The sequence below is a fragment of the Amblyomma maculatum genome, chromosome 1, assembly GCF_055883805.1.
Source record: "Amblyomma maculatum isolate TAMU_Amacu chromosome 1, ASM5588380v1, whole genome shotgun sequence".
Lineage (NCBI taxonomy): Eukaryota > Metazoa > Arthropoda > Arachnida > Ixodida > Ixodidae > Amblyomma > Amblyomma maculatum.
The window spans coordinates 73298888-73319760 of record NC_139344.1 but is presented as its reverse complement, the minus strand read 5'-3'; the positions used below and the strand labels follow the sequence as shown (position 1 = coordinate 73319760).

At 47.6% G+C, this 20873-nt stretch overlaps 1 protein-coding gene across 1 annotated transcript; it reads right to left on the bottom strand.

The window, feature by feature from the left end:
• Positions 1–953: 953 nt before the first annotated feature.
• LOC146202794 (E-selectin-like) lies at positions 954–20481 on the bottom strand. The gene is made up of 4 exons (XM_084602067.1): positions 20334–20481; positions 16544–16717; positions 13658–13831; positions 954–1165 (listed from the first exon to the last, which is right to left on the bottom strand). Exons 1-4 carry the CDS (start codon positions 20479–20481, stop codon positions 954–956), a joined length of 708 nt encoding a protein of 235 aa, XP_084458193.1.
• Positions 20482–20873: the final 392 nt, after the last annotated feature.

Here is a 20873-nt window from a genome sequence, read left to right as displayed (position 1 = left end):
TCAGACAAGGTTTATATTCAACTCTGGTGCCCATGTCATCTTTAAGTCACTCTGACGCTCACAAGCTAATACCTAGGACTGGCATAGCCAATATATTTAGAGCCCGCTTCGATGCAACACCGAGAAGAATGAAGAAAAGAACAGGGACATGCGAACACAATGCTGTCATCAGCCCGACCGGATGTACCACATGCAACAGTGCCCAGAGAATGGTAGTCAAATGTTGGCACAAAATAATAAATCAGTATAACGTGCGCGCTATCACCACTATTACTCATTCAAACGTTAACCCCCCCCCCCCCCCCCCCCTTCACTTTTATGACCTAGAATTTTTTGAATTAGCAGCGCTGCGTTATGGTGCGCCCACACAACCACGATGACTACCTGAAGCAAATCAGCAGGAAGGCATCAAAATATTCGCTGCGTATAACCATGCTAATACAGGCAGTGCGGGCTTGTGCGGTAAGTTGGATTTTGTTTCCTCCACAGTTTTAGCCCTATGGCACCACACCTTTCGCCGATGTTTCCGATAGACCTGTTGATAACACTCTACCGAATTGGCGTTCAGCATCTGTAATCTAAGGCAGCTCATTTGCAGAAGGCGGTGCAATATTCGTCCAAGAATAATTTTAATTCCACATTCCAAAGCGGCAAAATTGAAAAACTGCGATTAATGACCGGCCCGAGTTGGTCACTTGCCATCGCATCGTAGCGGGTACCAGAGGGAATCTCCATGATATAGGCAGTTGCCTTAGGTATACGATATAGCTGTTTTTTTCGGAGTCGAGGAAAAAAAATTTAGAAGAAGAAAATAACAATTATGGGCAATATACAATGTGTCGAATACACAAATTCTGCTTAGACACCAATGTCAAAATGCGCAATTCAGAAAGCGTTATACTACACATGCTTACAGAGGTAGTCTCCTAAAGGCTACACCGCTATTACATGCTCTACTTACGTTTGCAGGTCGGGGGCTCGAAGAGCCAAACTCCGTTTTCTTGGCAGATGCTAATGTCGGAGCCGACCAGGTCGTTGTTCGGAGGGCAAATGTAACGCACCGTTGTGCCATTGCGTTGGGGCCCGAAGACAGGTTCCTCGTTCACCATCACGATGCCTCCTATCTCGTAGAACTTCACAATCATCTCTCCCGGGCACCGAATTTCTGCGCGCCGAATGTAGACCAGATCATTAGAATATTATATTGCTTAAACTGAATGGGAAGATCCGCGATGCTGCCAATCTTCGGTTCTCCTCGGAAGCTTTGAATTCTGCTCTAAGCCAATTTCGATTTTCTATAGGAAAGAGTGCTTTAAGAGGCAACCTTTCAACGAAACTAATGTGGGCTGTTATTTAAGCCTCCTGGGCTTTTCTAATACGCTTTGTTAAGGCCTGAATATGAAAACCACTGGATAAATATATCTGTTTCAACTATAATTCCTAAAGCAGTTGTAATACCAAATTTGTATTTGAACTATGTATAAGGTCACCCACGGCCCCCTACCAAACTCACCCTTGCGCAAATCCGTGCAAAAGCGAAAGAACGCGTGCTCTGGCCTGTGCAAGCCGGAATCTGAACACGCAATCGCTTTATTGACAATAACAACAACAACAACAACAACAACAACAACAACAACAACAACAACAACAAAAAGAAACTGTATGGAGCTTAATGCCGCAAGTGTGATGAAAATGACCGAAAAGTGGAAGATATCAACCAACAACATAAATGTTTGGTAGGCTGTAACTCAGTTAAAATATATAACGCCATCGTGACTTTCTTTTCTTTTTCTGTCGTACGAAAGTAGTTGTAAACAACTCTCACTAGGGGACCAAATCTCTCAGCATCGCTTGACGCCTGCGAGGCAAGCTTTCTACTGCTTAAGAAATATACGCGAAACAGTTTCGATGTACCCCATCGCCTCCGGCCGGTGGCGCCTGTAAAGAGGCGAAGCACAGCATGCCTGATGGAGGAAGAGAGGGGACATTCGGCCGAACTGAGTGCTAACGGAGTGGTTATGCACGCTGCAATTCTTAAGAAAAAATTCCCTTGGTTTAGTTTCGGTTAAACCTAGTGTGTCGCGAAAGCTTGTAGGTACAGTTACACGTAGTAAATCGTTTTATAGAACAATCTATAGCCAGTTTGGCCTAGTAGCTCAGAACGTTGACCTTTTGTTAGCAGCTTCTGTTTCTGGCAACGAAAAGTTCTTATTCATTTTTTTTAAAGAAATCAGGCAAATTCAAAAACATCAAAATTAAGTGAAAATATATTGTAATAGCGGAGCCAGTCCACGAATTGTTTTGTTTTGCAAAATTGTAACAGCGAAAGTCGCTCTCTAATTCCTGAAAAAGCTGTGCGCAACCCCTATGATGAATAAAAAAAAACTGAGCCAGATTTGATATATCTACGAATCAAGATTACCCCAATTCACTTTTCAATGTTTCCTTTGTCACCTTGATTCTCATAGCTTCGACTGTTGCGATTCTGGTTTTATTTCTTCCTTCTCCAGAACAGCTTTACGATCCACTTCTTAGAATATGAAGAGATCAGGGAAAGATACGCGACCAAAAGCGACAATAATGGCGGGATCATAAGCGCCGTCGCCAAGGAACCCCGAAAGCGTATCTGCTACATCAAATTTTAAAGTTTTCAGGCGGGAGTGACTTGAAATTTGCTTCCGAAATTCTTTATTGGCAGCACGGGAAATGACAACACTGTATTGGTGGTTGTTTTGAGTCCTTAGCTGCATCTAGAACATTGCTACTTATCCCAAATTTAATAATGTAAGTTGGAAGCTGTTGAATTAAATCTCACACAGCGATGCTTAGAGCATAAGGGAAGCCAGAGAGGAGGACTCTGGAATAATTTAGACAAACGTGACGAAGAATAAATTCATAATATCGTACATTTCATCAAGTTTACTTTTTCGTTGCGGAAACGGTATTACAAAAAGGAGACTGTCATGTTAGTGCTTCTGACAGAAGTCTTTCATTCACATTTACTAGCTTGTTATTTTAAAGATCGATACTGTTCCTTTACTGCACACAATGAAAATTCGAACTGTTTCCTGCTCCATTCATAGTGAAACAAAATCTTGAAGCATGATATTTATATCCAGAGCTCAAATAAGCCCCGTAGAAATTAAGTTTCTGGAACAGTTCTCGAACTTCGGGTCAAAATCGATTCATTAAGTACATGGGCTATCTTTACAAGCGAAATCAAGAAAAAAATTTGGGGATGAACCTGCAAAGAAGAAGCGCGCTGAAGAAACTTTGATTCACCGGGCGCAAGTATCCGGAGAAACTTGTACTGCGTATATCGAAGCCATCTTAAAGCTATGCAAGCTCGTCAATCCCACTATGCTTGAAGAAGACAAAGTTGGTCAGCTCCTGAAACGCAATAGCGGAAGACGTTTATAATTTTCTTATTAGCAAAGAGAACCTGAGGACTACCACTGATGTTATAAAGCATTGTAGAACATTTGAGGCTCTCCAGCTGCGACGAATTACACCTAAATTCGGAAGACTGGCCAATGTCACCTCTGTAGCCAGTGTTGAAGCCTGTCCTTCAGTTTCCATGGCTGATATGATACGAGAGATTGAACGCGAGGAATTGTCAAGATCTAGGGACGCCATCTGTAGTGAAGAATATGTGCGGCAGAGTTGTGCACCGCAGGCAAATGTTGCCGCCCTCTCCACTCCGTGGGTTCAACCTAGCGGCGCTTCGCATATGGACGATCAACGCAGCTGTACTCAACGTTATGACCACCAGCCGATGGAAAAGAGGCCCGCCTACTCTGAAAATGTGGTTCGTCAGCAGCGAGAGCCTCGCTACCACCAACGTCGTGACTTTGTTAGTGAGGACTCTTATGCTGATCGCTGGCGCCCTCAACCTGTGTGCTACAGGTGTGGCATTGCGGGGCATATCGCTAGATACTGCCGCCGCCGTTTTTCAACTGTCCAAGATTACCAACCCCACGCGAACATTCACGGACGGCTGCACACCGAACAACAGCGATCCCCGACTATGCCTACTGGGGACTCACACCATTCGACATATTTGCGGAATGCATCTCCTGCATCTGATCGTAGTGTGACGCCGCCATCCCAGCGCCCGCGAAGGTCACCTTCCCCTCGACGTCGTTCTTCCCGTACGCCTCAGGGAAACTAGGAGGCGCGGCCGATGGAGGTGAGGCCGCCGGCGAGTCGATGACGTCCATACCTCTACCCGTGTTTATATTAAAGAACAAATTGGAAATGTTTGTTGACGGTGTGAAAACAATGGCTCTTGTGGACACTGGTGCTACAGTATCTGTTATGAGTTTGAGTTTTAAGAACCGTTTAGGTAGAAAAATAATGTTCAGTGGTGACCGGAGTAGTTGTGGAGAGCCGAAGCGGGCGGACGCGCTTCACATGGGCTCCGCGAATTTTGGCTTTTTCGGCAGCCTGTCGATCTTGATTTCTTGGCTTTTGTGCTCAATCTACGGCAGAAGGGAAAAGGACCACGAGGATACCATTCTTTCGGCAAGTGGGACTTTATTTTGCCATTTTTTGACTTTGTTTGTTCGACGCAGCACGTAGCTGAGTTGAGCTTAACGGCGCTGAGCCTAAAATGGCCGACCGGGCCCACGGCGTCCCTACCGGGGGATCGTTTGCCGCTCGTGGTCATGCGAAAGCTGTGAATCATGGATATTGTGGAAGGAACCCCGATTACACCGGAGGAATTTTCGGAACCAGGACAATGGTTCACGAGCGAAGGAGGAAGGTACGTGCCGCTAGAGAAGAGCGGGCAGAAAACTGCGAAACAGCGAGCCCAGGAAAAGCAAGCACGCAGGAAAATGGCGGCCAAGTCGATCGAGCGTCAGCAGACGCGCATTCCAGATGGCGCCGAGAAAATTGTTCTCCGACCTCGTGGAGGCCTACTCAGGCTTACCAAATATGGAACAGCACATCTCACTGACATCATCAAAATGTCGGCGGGGATCAATCCACGCGAAGAGAAGGAAGATATAATAATTCCAAATATGAAGCAGCACTCCGTTCTGGTCATCACTACAAGTGCGGAGAGGAAGCTGAAGTGCGTGAGCGTGAAACCCCTCATGTTCGACGGTGAAAAAGTGGACACTTCTACCTACGTGGCCACCCCCGAGCATTGCGGCAAAGGAGTCATCCACAGGGTTCCGCTCGGATATTCTGTCGAAGAAATTCTATACCGCCTAGATCGCAAGGACAACCCCGAGATTCGAGGCGTTCGCAGGCTGGGCAAAGATTCCAAGTCGATCTTCATTTTCTTCAAGGAGAAAGAAGTGCCAAGATGGATTTATCTCAACGGGACGCCGCACAGGTGCCAGCTGTACCGCAAAAAATACGAAGTATGCGTCGCCTGTGGCCGACTCGGTCATCGCGAGGACGTGTGCCCGGATCCGACGAACGTCAAGTGCCGTGGCTGCGGCCTCGAGAACCCGTCAAGAGAACACAAATGTGAACCAACATGCCAGCTCTGCGGCAAAGGCCATGCACTAGGAGACCCCAAGTGTCGAGAACTTTTCCGCACTCCCTACGAAGTGAAGAAGCGACATTGGGAGAAGATGGAACATGCAGCGACGACTGGTGGGGGACATCAGAGTCGGAAAAGCGAACCGAAAGTAAAAGAAGACTTCGAATTCCGCGAGGACTCCTTCCCGATTCTGGAAACGAAACAAGGCAGACCACCGCCGCCGCCCAGAGACCGCTCCGATTTTGGTGCCAGGAGCCAGTCCAGGGGACGCTCAAGCTCAAGGGATACTGCCAACGCATGGAGACGAGGTAGGAGCAAGGAACGTAAGGGTGTGAGTTTTGCGGGCAAGGTCTCCCAGGAAAATAATCACAGGGGTAAACGAGGAAATTGAGAAATTAAAGCAAATGATCGAAAACTTAACGGGGATAGTCGAATCGCAGCGGTCCGAGATCCAAAACTTAAAGAAATCACGGAGGCAGGCAACACCTCCTCCGCAACAACCCATTAGACAAACGACCTCCCAAGCGGTACGTCAACAGCCGCAGGGACAGGATAAGATGGTCACAGAGCCGTCCCTCCCACCACCGGTGAAACGCAAAATTCAAGACACCGACCCTATTCAGGCTATGGAGAAAAGGATGGAAAATTTGGAAAGGTTAGATGCCAAGATGAGTGAATTTATGAATCATATCAACATCCAAATTCAAGCTGTCCTCGGGGCAGTTCGGAAACAGGCCGAGGAATGCCAAAGGTTAAGGAATGAGATGGCCGCCATAAACGGGTGGCAACAAAATATAGAACAGGTGGTCTCGCAACTGCAAAATGGCCAGGCGCGCAAATGAAAATCAGATCTGGCAGTGGAACTGTCGCGGCTTCCGGCGCAAGCGGCCGATTCTGCAACAGTACCTTTTGCTATTAGATGAGACTCCATTGGCAATTGCTCTCCAAGAAACCGAGGGGCCCGCAAAATTTTCGGGATATCAGGCATTTCATAGTGGCAGGGGAGAGAAATCCTCGGTCACAACACTCGTGAAAAGAAACATTGCAGCCATTGAACACGATCTAGAGTCGAGAGAGATCGAGAACGTGTTTGTAGAAGTTTTAACCGGAAAACAGAAAGAGCCTAGTCTATTCATTCTAAATTTATGCAGCTCACCCAGGCAAAGGAAGGTGAGGTTCAGAGCTCTGCTTCGCAAGGCCCTCAAAATTTCAAACAACCAGCCACTGTTGATAGTGGGGGACTTTAATGCACATCACCAGGAATGGGGGTACCCGCACCCGTGCCCAAAAGGTAGACAGCTGTGGGAGGATACGCATGACCTATGGCTCACTTTGCACACGGACCCCGAGAGCCCAACGAGGGTGGGCAATAGCGTCAGTAAGGATACATCCCCAGACCTAACATTCTCGAAAAACGTAAAAGGTCTAGAATGGCATAATTCGGATCAAAATTTTGGCAGCGACCACTACATAATTGTCTCCACACTGAGGAAAGGCGTTAAAACACGCCGGGCTCGCGCGCCAGCCGTCGTTGAGTAGGATGAATTTAGAGATATCAGGAGGGCTCAGGAACTAGAGCCCATCAGAAGCATCGAGGAATGGGCGACGGCGCTCAAATCGGACGTTAGAGAGGCAACAAAATTGCTCGAAGGTGATAACGCCCCGGAGATTGCGGACAGCCGTCTTCTGCATATGTGGGAAGCTAAGCAGAGCATGGAGCGTCGTCTCAAAAAGCAGAAATGGAACCGCAACCTCAGAAGAAGGATTGCGCTACATAATAAGGAAATCGAAGACTATACTTTCAAATTATGCGAACAAAATTGGGACAACAAGTGTGACGAAATTGAGCGGAGCATGAACCTCTCCAAGACGTGGAGCTTCCTCCGGCACTTGTTGGACCCAGACAACTCGAAGACGCAATCTGGTATAAGATTGGCAAAAGTGAGGCACGCTTTCGAAGGGAACGATGATGATTTCATGAACAAATTAATTGAGATGTATGAGGGGGAAACTTCACGAACCCCACTTCCTGACTATGGTGGAGCGCCTAATGAGGCGCTGGACGCTCCCATCACAGAAGCGGAAGTGAGGGCGGAGATTGTAAGACTTAAAACGAAGTCGGCTCCAGGCCCTGACGGAGTAACGAACAAAATGCTCAGGAACCTAGATGATGACTCCATTAGGTATCTAACGGAGTATATGCAGGAATACTGGGAAAAAGGCGAGCTCCCACAACAGTGGAAGACGGCAAGCATTATTTTAATACCGAAACCAGGGAAGCCTCCTCAACTAGCAAATTTACGACCAATTTCCTTAACCTCATGCGTGGGGAAATTGATGGAGCACGTCGTCCAGACCAGACTGATGAGTTTCATGGAGCAGGGTGATCTGTGGCCACATGAGATGGTCGGGTTCCGTCCTCACTTGTGTACGCAGGACGTCATGCTCCAAATCAAACATGACATAATAGACTCAAAGTCTAAAGATGCGAAAGCAATTTTGGGGCTCGACCTCACGAAGGCTTTCGACAACGTAAAACATGAGGCGGTCCTGGAAGGGCTGAACAAGATTAATGTAGGTACCAGGACATATCGGTACATCAGGGACTTTCTGACGGGTAGAACGGCCTGCATGAAGTTCCAGACGCTGGAATCCCCCGCAATAGAGCTAGGGAGTAAGGGTACGCCCCAGGGATCAGTGCTGTCCCCCCTACTCTTCAACGTGGCTATAAGGGAACTCCCCGAGCAATTGGCAAAGCTCGAAGGATTAAAATTTAGTATATATGCGGATGATATCACCCTTTGGGTCAACCGGGGAAGTGATTCGTGCGTCAAAAACCTGCTCCAAGCCGCCACCGACATTATAGTCGATTACGCGGCAGAGAGAGGCCTAGCGTGCTCGCCGCAGAAATCAGAATTGTTTATATACAATCCGAAGCACTTAAGGTGCAAGGCACCGTCGGAGATCAAAATTAAAGTGGCGGGTAACGAGGTACCAATAGTCGAGCAAATCAGAATCTTGGGCTTGATTCTCCAGTCACACGGACATAATGGCGAGACCATCAAGAGGCTGGAGAATCACGCGATGCAGACCCTGAGCCTAATTAGGCGGATGGCCAACAGAGGCCGAGGGTTAAAGGAAAAAAATTTGATGAAACTGATACAGGCCTACATCTTCAGCCGAGTGAGCTACGCAACGCCGTATCTAGATTTGAAAGTGGTGGAAAAAGAAAAAATTGAGTCACTAATGAGAAAATGCGTAAAAAGAGCGCTGGGACTGCCCATATGCACATCCACAGAGAGATTGATGGCTCTAGGGGTACACAACACATGGGCAGAACTTGCGGAAGCGGCGCGAACCTCTCAAATTGAGAGACTTAGCACCACGAAGACAGGAAGAGTCATTTTGACGAAAGTTGGAATAAATCCAGATAGGGGTCCCACGGTCAAGGTGGAGGTAGCTAGAGAAGTCAGACAAAATTTGGTGATTCCCCCGCTGCCAAAAAACATGCACCCGGAATATAACAAAGACAGGAGGAAAAAAACGAGCCGAAGCATTAGAAATTAGATTCGGCGAAATTTCGGAACATGAAGTGGCCTATTTAGACGCGGCGGGAGGTGGGCAGTTTCACGGTAGCAACGGTCGTCAGCGGCCGGAGCAATCCCGTGACAGCTGCCACTTTGCGCGGGCGGAGCATAGAAATAGCCGAGGAAACTGCGATCGCGTTAGCTTGCGTCGGAACGGAAGCGAAGTTTGTCATCAGTGACAGCAAAACTGCCATACAAAATTTTAGCAAGGGCAGGATCTCGCCCTTAGCAGCCAGAATCCTAGGCCAGAAAAAGTTGGATAGGAAAATTCAAATAATTTGGACTCCTGCGCACGAAGCCGTCCCCGGCAACGAGGCGGCCCACAAGCTGGCTCGAGATCTCTACCGCCGAGCCGCTACAGGGCCACTTGATGACCGAGGAAGCGGAGAGCGCTTGCTAAAATATGGGGAGATCACGCAGCACTACAGATTGGATCGTAGACTGGTACCCCCACCAGACCCGAAATTAAACAGCAGACAAGCAGTGGCGTGGAGGCGACTGCAAACTTATACATATCCGCACCCGGTTATGGCGAACCACATGTTCCCTGAGGCTAGGAGTGACAAGTGCAATCTTTGTGGGGCGAGAGGGACCCTCGACCACATAATATGGGAATGCCCGTATTCTCCCAGGAGGACGAACAATATAGGCTGTAGAGACACCTGGGAGACCCTGCTGCGCAGCTCGGACCCTGAGCTCCAGCTCCTACTCGTCCAACTGGCTGAAGAGGCTGCTGGGACCCAAGACCTCCCGGCCTGCCTCTGAGGCGGCGGCACCCGCCCCTTGACCTGCGTGTCGGGGGGTGGGTAGATCACCTTATCTGTTGGACATAAGTTTAGTCCATCCATCCATCAGTGGTGACCGTGCAGTGTTATTCCGTGGTGTCGGCGGTGAACCTTTAGTTCCTCTTGGTGTGTGTACTTCGGATGTTGTTATTGGCAGCCTCAAGTTTAGAGTAGAATTTGCAGTACTGCCTCGGTCAACGCATGATGTGATTCTTGGGATTGATTTTCTGCAAGAGTGTGGTGCAACTTTAGACTGTGGTACGGGAGAGATTGCTTTGAATCTTCACTACTTTCGGTTCTTGTGGATGACTCGACACCTGAATTTGGAGTATTTGCTGTGGAAGAAGACACAATTCTGCCAGAGTTATCTGCAGCATTCGTGTGGGTTTTCTCTATTCGCAACCAGTGCGAATCTTTTGAGGCTATAGTAGAACCTACGAGATTCACCTGCTCTAAGAAGAGTATCCTTGTGCCTCGTTGCGTCATTCCCGTGACTAGAGGCCGCACTGAGCTGTGAACAGTGAACCACTCCGAAGAGCCAACTGTGTTGCCTCGGGGCCTAAAACTCGCCCGTTTCGAGGAAGGCATATCCGGTTCCGTCGCGGCGTTAAACAGCTCTGTCACTGAACAGCAGGTGCGACCAGGCATGGAGACCAAAGTTACGGGTATGATTAGTAAGTCTCTTTCTACAACTGAGCGTCGTATTCTAGGGGAACTACTACTCAAACACATGACAGTGTCCGACTTTGCCAAGGATGACTCAATGCCACTGTCTACCAGTCGTATTCATCACACGATCAACACTGGGTCCGCACCTCCAATACGTCAGAAGCCCTATCGAGTCTCAGCAACTGAACGTAAGGTAATAGATGAGCAAGTTCAAGACATGCTAAAGCGCGGCATTATTCGAGAGTCCTGTAGTCCTTGGGCAGCTCCAGTTATCCTTGTTAGAAAGAAAGATGGCACATGGAGGTTTTGTGTTGACTACCGCGGTTTAAATGCAGTCACGAAGAAAGATGTCTACCCGCTTCCACGTATAGATGACGCAATTGACTGTCTGCACTCAGCTTCATACTTTTCTTCTATTGACTTGAGATCCGGTTACTGGCAAATCCCCATGCACATTGCAGATAAAGAAAAAACGGCATTCGTAACACCAGACGGACTTTATGAATTTAACGTTATGCCTTTTGGATTATGTAATGCACCTTCCACATTCGAGCGGTTCATGGATACAATTCTCCGTGGACTAAAGTGGCAAATTTGTTTATGTTATTTGGACGACGTTGTAATTTTTGGCAAAACCTTTAGTGAGCACAACAGCCGTCTGGATATCGTACTTAATTACATAGAATGAGCTGGTCTTGTACTGAATGCAAAGAAATGTCATTTTGGCGACCGTGAAACAATTGTCCTCGGTCACTTAGTTGACAAAGAAGGTGTTCGACCAGATCTGAAGAAAATTGAAGCTGTCAAAAGTTTTACCGTGCCCAAATCAGTAAAAGAGCTGCTGAGCTTTTTGGGGCTATGCTCGTACTTTCGACGTTTTATACCAAGGTTTGCAGATATCGTTTACCCACTTACGTGTCTACTGCATAAAAATGCACCATTCAATTGGAACAGCGAATATGACTCGGCTTTCCGTCATCTGAAGTTTCTTTTGACCTCGGGCCCAATCCTCCGCCACTTCTGCCCATCAGCTCCAATTGAAGTACACACTGACGCAAATGGTATGTATCGGCGCTGTACTTATACAACGCCATGGACGCGATCAGCACGTGATAGCGTATGCCAGCCGCTCGTTGAGAAAATGTAAAAGAAATTACACGGCTACGGAGCAAGAATGTCTCGCCATTGTTTTCGCTGTACAGCGCTTTCGTTCCTATCTGTACGGGAATGCTTTCACGATTGTGACTGACCACCATTCCCTTTGCTGGCTCGTGAGTCTTCGTGACCCCTGTGGGCGGCTCGCTTGATGGGCTTTACGCCTACAAGAGTTTAATTTTACTGTGGTGCATAAAAGCGGCCATAAACACTCAGATGCTGATTGTCTTTCGTGTTTGCTGCTTCAAACGACTGATAACGACTCAGACAATTTCGATGAATATTTGGCTCCAATTTCACAAACCGTCCCCGATCTCCGAGTTTTCCGAACCGAGCAACGCAAAGACAAAACATTAACTTCTCTGTTTGATTCCGCCAACGATCCTATGAAGAACACATTTAGCATTCGCGAAGGAGTGCTTTACAAGAAAAATTTAGCCTCTGGGGGAGCACGCATGCTTCTTGTTGCTCCGGAAAGCCTACGTATCACAGTTCTAGAAATGATGCATGATGACGGCACGTTTGGTCACCTGGGAGTGGCCCGAACACTCCACCGCACACAGCAGCGATTTTACTGGCCGAAGATGCGTTCAACGATCAAGCGATATGTAGCCAACTGTGTGCAATGCCAGCGCTTTAAGCTGTCGACTTCAAGCCCACATGGAAAACTGCAGCCAGTCACACCTCCAACAGCCCCGTTTGAGCAAGTTGGCATTGACCTTCTTGGACCTTTCCCACGGTCCTCTAAAGGAAACTGATGGATTCTTGTGTGCGTTGATTATTTAACTCGCTACTGTGAGACAGCCGCGATACCATCCGCTACTGCGTCTGCAGTATCAAATTTCTTACTTTGACTCGTCATTCTTCTGCATGGCCCTCCTGCAGTCATCATCAGTGACCGTGGACGCCAATTCACAGCGGACATTGTCGAAGAACTTCTTCGCCTCAGCGGCTGCAGTTTTCGCCCTCCACGCCATATCATCCCCAAACGAACGGTGTGGTAGAACGAACTAATAGGACGCTTACCACCATGTTGGCTATGTACGTCGCTGCAGACCATAAGGACTGAGATGGCGTTCTACCGTTCATTACTCATGCATATAACACAGCGCAACATGAGACAACAGGCTACAGTCCCTTCTACCTTCTCTATGCTCGCACGCCTCGCTGTGCCCTCGACACCATACTGCCATTTTTCATTCATGACGAACCTTCTCTTGCTACCACACTCTGCAGAGCTGAAGAAGCCCGCCAGCTGGCCAGAGTTCGAATTTTATCTTCACAAGAACGTTCTAAGAACCGCTACGATGCCCGACGCCAATAAGTTTCTTATGCTCCTGGTGACTATGTGTGGTTGTGGACACCTCTCCGTAAGCGTGGTGTTTGTCAAAAACAGCTGTCACACTACACCGGACCGTTTGTTGTGTTCGAACGCATCAGTGACCTACATTACGTCATAGTACGCATAACGGCGAATGGTCGACGGTCACGGCAGTCTCAGGTTGTGCATGTAGCCCGCCTCAAGCGATTTCATTCCAGAGGTTTTCTGTAACCCGCCCGACGGGCTTCGTCTGCGAGGAGGGAAATGTCACGCGTCTTCGTAGAACGTCGACGGAAGATGAAGAAGAACGGTCGGGTAGATCGGTGAAGAAGAAAGAAGAGCAAGGGCAGAGGACCGTTTGTACGCTTCGCCGCAGTCCTGTTTGGGCCGATCCCTGTAAATAAACCCCCCGTGCGTACAAAGCACGTAACAATATTACTAATGATTAGAGCGCTGTTACTGTAGAATATCGACCATCCTATGCAGGTGCAGAAAGCACACCCTGTGAGTGTGGTAAAACTGAACGTATTGTGTACTATATGCTTCAAAAGAACATATATTCAACTTCTTTCTCCAGAGACATGCTGCCAGAAATTGGAACAGAGGTCTCGTGATTCAGCACGGATAAACATGCCACACCAACCTTCGCAGTGCGGACGCTCGCTGGTCCATCGGCCGTCGGCGTCGCAGGTGCGGCTATTGTCGCCGACAAGCTTGAAACCGGGGTTGCACGAGTAGTCGGCCGTGGAGCCGAACACATGTCCTGGAACTACCACGACGCCGTTTGCTATTCCTTCCAGGCGCCCACACTTCACGACTGCGGCAGAGAACGTAGCATGGGTGAGAAATAAGGCACCAGGCTAGACGCGAGTTCATATTCAACTCGCAAAAAAATAATAACGCATAAAAACGATATCATGCTCAGACCTGCGCAAAGATGCGCGACGTATAATGTGCCGTATGCATTGTCTAAGAATGTGCGCACACATTTTCCTCCTGCGTTTCATCGTGTTTTGTGCAGGGAAAAATACAGCAAAAATGGTTTCAGATCTAAGATGTTCTTCTCATAATCGTGAGAATGAATGGATACAGCATTTCCAAAATAAAGTTAGGGTCCCTTTTCCAAGACGCCATTAGGCTCCGCTGCTTTTCGGACACTCGACACCAGCCCTATCGTGTGGTGGAAGGAGGAGGAGGAAAAAACTTTATTCGCAGAAGAATTCGAGGCACGCAGGCCTCCTGGGTCTCCGCACGACCCCACTCACGATCTAAACGTTCATATTATGTTTATCCATGACGTATGCGGCCCGGCTGACGACGATCTTCTGCCTGGCCGGGTCCGCTGATCGCAGTGAGGTCTCCCAGTCCTCCCAGGTTCGGAGAGGCACCGGCCCGGCGGGGGGAGGAGACGCAGGGCAGGATAAAAGAATGTGGGTAAGAGTGGCCTTGGGGTGGGAGCACAAAGTGCATATGGGGGATACCGGCTGAAATTTCGAAAGTAGAGCTGGTGTCGGTAGAGTTCGTGTCTGCAGACGACGCCAGATTGACTGCTCTCTGATAGTGAGGGATGGGTGGGGTGACGGATAGATGAGGCGCTCAGCGCGGGAGTTTGCGGTGAACTCAGCAAACGAGTGCATACGATCCTTCGAGAAATCCCCCATGAGGTCCGCCTGTGCCCGGTTTCTAGACCCTCGGGCTAAGGAGTCGGCAGCCTCGTTGCCGGGATTTCCCGAGTGCGCAGGCACCCAGATGAGCTCAATCCGTCGGGGGAGGTGGGAGGTGGGCATGTGCACCAAGTAAAGGTTAGAGCTGGCCAACATGTAGTCCCACTACATATACATCAAGCATAGAATGGAATTATGTTAGGCTTGGGCTGACATGGCTCCTATGATATGCTTTATGCCGAGTCTCTGCTGACGACACTCACAACCTTGAAGGAACACCTTGGAAAGTTTGGTTTAGTTTGTAGGGTGGAAGATCCCGAAGCTAAGAATGTAAGTATTGGTTTTAGAATTCGGTGGTTTCCAATCTTCTGAGTGTAGTGTCTACATTTTTGTGCCCTTGCGCCTAGTAGTAAACCCATCTAAGTGACCGGCAGTTATGGAGAAGGTCGTGATAAAAATCAATGGTACTTGTTTCAGCTCTGTCTCTGGCTGGAAAGCTTGGTATGCGGGACAACCAGCGGCGGCATATGCGCCATTATTCCATGCCACGAGGGTATGTTTCGGCGCCATTGACTATCTACCCCATCCCTGTCTTCTCTGGGGAATGAAGCAATAGAGGTGATAGAACTTGCGATAAGTTGTGTCCGCTAAAAGATTCCGAAGCAAACCTCACACATATAACTTGAGAAATACCCACCACTATCCTTCGACTTAACCTGGCACTATGAAGTCTATGAAAAGGAATTTACTGAAGTTGGTTTGGTTTATTGTATTTAACATCCCAAAGTGACTCAGGCTTTGAGTCACTTTGGGACTCAAAGCCATCGTCGTTTCTGATCATCGTTTTTCTGAACCAAAATCTTCGTCGTTTGTGATAAATGATTGCAGCGATTTCGGTAAGTGAAAAGCTTCGCCGTTGGGCTTCGGCATCGCCGTTCGGGAATGCCGTTCACGCAGCCGTGAATCGCGTTCAGAGCAGTCATGTTCGAAAGGGCTTAGCAGCCACTACTTCTACTGCATTTTCCTATTTTTTCCACTTAGCATTGGTTTAAGAGCCGCGGATATAAGAAGAGGCAGATCAAGCCGTAACCGCTAAATGAAAAAAAAAAAAAATAAAAAAAAACAAGCGGGTATAAGGTGAAAGGGTCTCTAAATTTAGTAATGCCACCATGCAGAGGTTCGTGACTGAATGACGATGACAAAGAAATGGTGATAATATCCTCCAACGTCAATTCGCTTCACTCCAATGACGCTCAAATTGTTGTGTGCCCTCATAGTTGCCGCATGCAGCATACCTTAATAAAACAGATTGCTTATGCTTAAAGCATAACTGGTCCTTTATGCCGCGGTTTCAAGGCTGCGTGAAGCGTGCACGGGAGCGGCTGGAAGCCGCTTCCGGCGTTGTAAGTCGGGCTCAAATGTTACGCGGTTTCTGTTGATGCCCGCCATTTCTTTAAGTCGCTGCAGATACAGATAGGACAACTTAAGCACTGCGCTGAAGGCTCTTGTACTTTGTATTGAGTTATCTTCCTGCTCAAAAATGAAACATCCCAAATTAAAAAAAAAAAAAAGAGGAAAGCAATATTCTATGCCTGCCTTATAGCCCAGCCGAATGTTGCCTATCATTCGCATACCGTAACGGGCCTCTTCACCTTGATAGTTCTGCAAGGCCCTATATATATATATATATATATATATATAGTCTTGCCCAAATCTCACATTTAGATGTAGGCTTTTTTGCTTACGATTGCGTTATTTACCGTGAGACATGTAATTTTACTGATAATTTGGCTATTTACAACGGTCTGGCAAGTCTAGGAATGGGAGCCTCACATACTTGTGCAAGGATGAGATCGCCCACCCACCTTCACAGTGCGGAGATTCTCCGGTCCACCGGCCGTCGGCGCCGCATGAGCGTCTCTTGTCGCCAACCAGCTTGAAACCGCGATCACACGAGAAGGCAGCCACCGAGCCAAATTTCTTTCCGGAATGCAGTACACTGCCGTTAGCGATGCCTTGCAGGACACCGCATCCCACAACTGCGCCAAAGAACGTAGCTTGCCTGACGCTTGAGAACTAAAGCAGCAGGGGTGATACAGTTTCACATCTCACTCGACTCCACACTTCCTCACCCCCATTCCCTCTGACCACCAAAAATAAGCAGAAATGTTACAAAATGTGAGTGGTAAAGCAGATAAAATTAAGATGAAATGGGCCAAGACGGAATATGCGCAGTGCATCAATTAAGCGTATATCCTTTTCCTTCTTGACCATTTAATTAGCTGCAGATCGCTGACACTAATAAATTTTGGTAGATACACTTGAGATTTATGGAAATGCTAAACATCGCTCTTTATGCGGCCGCCATTCCGCTTCAGGTGTTTACAAATTCATTAAGGTTCTTCCTTATAATATGCATACGAGCTTGTTGCACACTTCACCAGCGATATGCGGACCGTGTCGCCCAAGGCGGCGAAAATTTCAGACTTTCCACGGTCTGGTAGCAAGGCGTAGTCGAAGTGCATTCGAGGTTTCATCTGCCTTTATTACACGTAGGGCTTCAGTGCATGCATGGGCACCATGCAGAAGTAACTCGAGCCGCGATTCCAGCGCCTCTTGAGGCGGGAAGGAGATTTTTGTATTGGGGGGGGGGGGGGGGGGGGTGCGCCCGGCCGCGCCGCGGATGCGCGGCGGATCTGCTGTGCGTGGGTTCCATTCGCAGTTCGTTATTTCTGTTCGCGGCATTCCATGGTCACAAATGAATTGCTAAGTTGCAGTCGCAGAGCTGCTGAGTTGCATTTTCACTGGCCTGATAAAATAATTTTTCACATCGCCAAGTAAGCTTTACGAAGCGACGCTAAGTTTAGATCACTGTTGTTCAACGAGCAGTGAGCTGGCAGTCATACCCGCATTTGCCGGGTCCAGATTTTCCTCGAAGCGTTTTTCCCAAAAGAGGACACATTACCTTAAGCTGCGTTAGCAGTCTTTCTCAACTCGTCAAAAAAGAAAAAGAAATTGGACAATTAATAGGCGTCTGCACTATCTTCATGGAGCCAATAGGCATTCCTTCTGTACACATACTATTTTTTCCTCGGCTTAATGTGATATTACGTCCTCTTTAATCTGTCTCCCAACAATATGCTGTCGCATAACTTGTTTTCTATTACAAATTTCTGTGGGTAGTTTTTGTTGTATGTCTCTATGTTATTTTTTTTAGGTTAATTTCTGCAAACATTCGTCTTACGGGGTGGGTGGCCCTTCATCACGTGTCGATACACCTTTTGCCTGTTCTCTCCCGTTTTTCATTACTTTGGTAATGCAAACCAAATGAAAATGTATAAAAAAAAAACATTTCTTTCTCACGTCGAAGCCTCAGCTGTACGCTTTTCCCTCCTTTGTTGATGGTTCATAAAACCTCTGTCTGCCATTCCATACACTTTATTCATTTAGTTGTTTTAATGACATTTTGATGTCTACTGGGCTGTTGAACCTCGATTGATGAAGTGTTTCTCATTCCATACTGCTCAATCGAGAGTAGTAACATTGGTAAATGTTGCTTTCTTTTTTTTACACATTCATCGACGCTCTGAACAGATATTGCATTCATTACACGCCATCCTGCTCAAACAAGCGGTAGAGCGGCTGGCGGCACCCTGCTACCTCCCCTTTCCTAACTTAATTTTGCGGCAGAGGAATTGAAGGTACGGTTGAAGAGTCAATAAGTATTGTTACAAAAAAAAATAGCATTCAAGACGGGATTTGAGGCAGGGCATTCTTTCAACGAAAGAGAAAAGTGGCCATGCTACATCCCTACATGCCTGAAAGAGAGGAAAACATGCATGTGTATTAGAAACCGTATATCGCTTGTAGTGCCGTGCTGTAATGGAGTTGTCGATTCTCATAGCCGTGTCGCTATATCTAGTGACCTGGCGCGAGAGCACCGCGTGGACAGAGCGTTCAGTGTGAATCTGCCATCTTTTCCTTTATCGCCGAGAAGTGCCAACCGTCTAACCAAAATACAGCTAAAGCTTTTTAAAAGTATTCTGCGTAATACAGGTGCCTGCGGCATTGTCGGGCCTCGATAATCGTTCTGAAAAGGCTTTTCGCGTTGTTTATTTTTTTTTTCTTCAGGATTTGTTTCCTCTTCGGCTCTAGCTACATTCATTCCTATTCTTCTTCCATACTCTTTCCATCCTTCTCCACCCCTCAATTCCCCCCAGCTTTCTTTTTTTTTTTTCCTTTTCTAGTCTCTCGAGCGATCGACACTGGCTTTGTGTGAAGCTGTACCACACGTGGGAGAAGGGGTAGTCGCCACGCTTTTTTTGTAATTTTCAAAAATTTACCATGTTTTTGCACCCCCCCCCCCCCCCTCCCCTTGTTTTTCGCTCGGCCTTTTCCAACTCCGCGCGCTTCTCTTTCTGTCGTCTTCCATTTCTCGTGGTTTCAGCCTAGGCATAACGCCCGACAGGCAGCCAGGGCTCGTAAGTGTCTCTTCGTCTTGTGTCGTGCGGCTCCAGCAGTTTTTACGCTTCCCTAAATAACCCAACCTGGCCGAAATCGGTGCCATTTCGCTGCACAAACCACCATTACGTTCCCATGGCCGCCTCTTTCAAGAGCGCGCCCTGCCCAGGCGGCAGCGCTGGCAGCTACGAAAATCCCCCGGAACCCACTTGTGGCGCTGTTTGTTCGCCGCGAGTTCTGCCCCCTGGGTTTCCGCACGGTGCCTATACCTGTGCTCATCAATCAATGCGTAGGCTCAGACACTTTGCTTCTGGGTTATATTTGACAAATACTATTACTGAACATCAGTAGGCTTCCAATACACACGCCAAAGTTATACGCACCACAACGCATCCCTATAGGTCCCCTTCTGTAATACGCCCAATAACCCTTCCCGGCCTATGCGTATCTTGTGCGCCAGATGTGCAGGGGCCACAGTTTCAGCCTCAAAGAAGACAAATTAGTTTTATTATATTACTTCTTTTTTCAGGCCGTCATACTTACAGCCATTTTTAACGTTAGCATCGAGTGTCTACAACAACATCAGCTGGACTTTCGCGTAATGGGCCTAGTAATGCTTCCGCATTAGTAATGAAGAACGGCTTGAAGGCTAGACTGCTTAAACGCCGCCAGTATTTAGCCCCTATGACACCACACCTTTCGCCGACGTTTGCGATAGGCCTGTTGGTCACACTCTACCGGGTTGGGGTTAAGCGTCTGTAATCTAAGACAGCGCATTCACAGAAAGCGCTGCGATATTCGTACAAGTATCGTTTTAATCCCAACGAGACAAAACGACAGTGTTCCAAAGAGGCAAAAATCAAAAACAGCGATTAATGACCGGCACGGATGGGTCTCTCGCCATCGCATCGTAGTGGGTTTGAGGGGGAAGATGCGATGATTAATCCAGGCAGTTACCCTAAATATACTATATAGCTGTCTTTTCGGAATCCAATTGATGAAAGGAATCAAGAAGAAAGAAATAATTATGACATTATAACATGTCAAATATACAAACTCAACTTAGACATCAAGGTTACACTTTTTTTATGGTAATACAGATTTTGTAATGGGAATTCACAAAGCGTTATACTACACATGCTTAAGGGGGTATACTCTCCTAAAGGCTGGGCCGCTATTTTATGCTCTACTTACGTTTGCACGTCGGGGGCTCGTAGAGCCAATCTCCGCTTTCTTGGCAGGTGCTAATGTCGGAGCCGACCAAGTCAGTGTTCGGAGGACAGATGTAACGGACCGTTGTTCCACCGCGTTGGCGTCCGACAACAGCCGCCTCGCCCACCATCACGATGCCTCCTCTCTCGGTGAACTGCACAAGCCTCTCTTCCGGGCACCAAATTTCTGCGGACAGAATGTAGAGCAAATCATTTCATTATTATTTTGCTTAAACTGAATGTGACTGTCCCTGCTGCTGCCAATCTTCACCTATGCCAGGAAGCTTTCAATTATGTCGTAGTCATGTTAAAACGCCGCACATAAAAACCAAGACACAGAAGAGAACTTCACGGACAGGAGCGCACTAACAACTGATGCGGTTTAAATGTCCCGAAGCTAAGAATATAGGTGTTGGTTACAGAATGCGGTGATTTGCAATCTTCCGAGTTGGGTGTCTACAATTTTGTTCTTCTGCGCCTATTGGTACACCCGCCTAAATGACCGGCAGTTGAGGAGATCGTG

Coding starts and splice junctions, on each gene's coding strand:
- LOC146202794 (XM_084602067.1), bottom strand. CDS start 20,481: ATGGTGGGCGAGGCGGCTGTTGTCGGACGCCAACGCGGTGGAACAACG. Junction 13,832..16,543: donor AGAATCTCCGCACTGTGAAG/GTGGGTGGGCGA, acceptor TCTCTGCCGCAG/TCGTGAAGTGTGGGCGCCTG. Junction 1,166..13,657: donor CGAGCGTCCGCACTGCGAAG/GTTGGTGTGGCA, acceptor TTCGGCGCGCAG/AAATTCGGTGCCCGGGAGAG.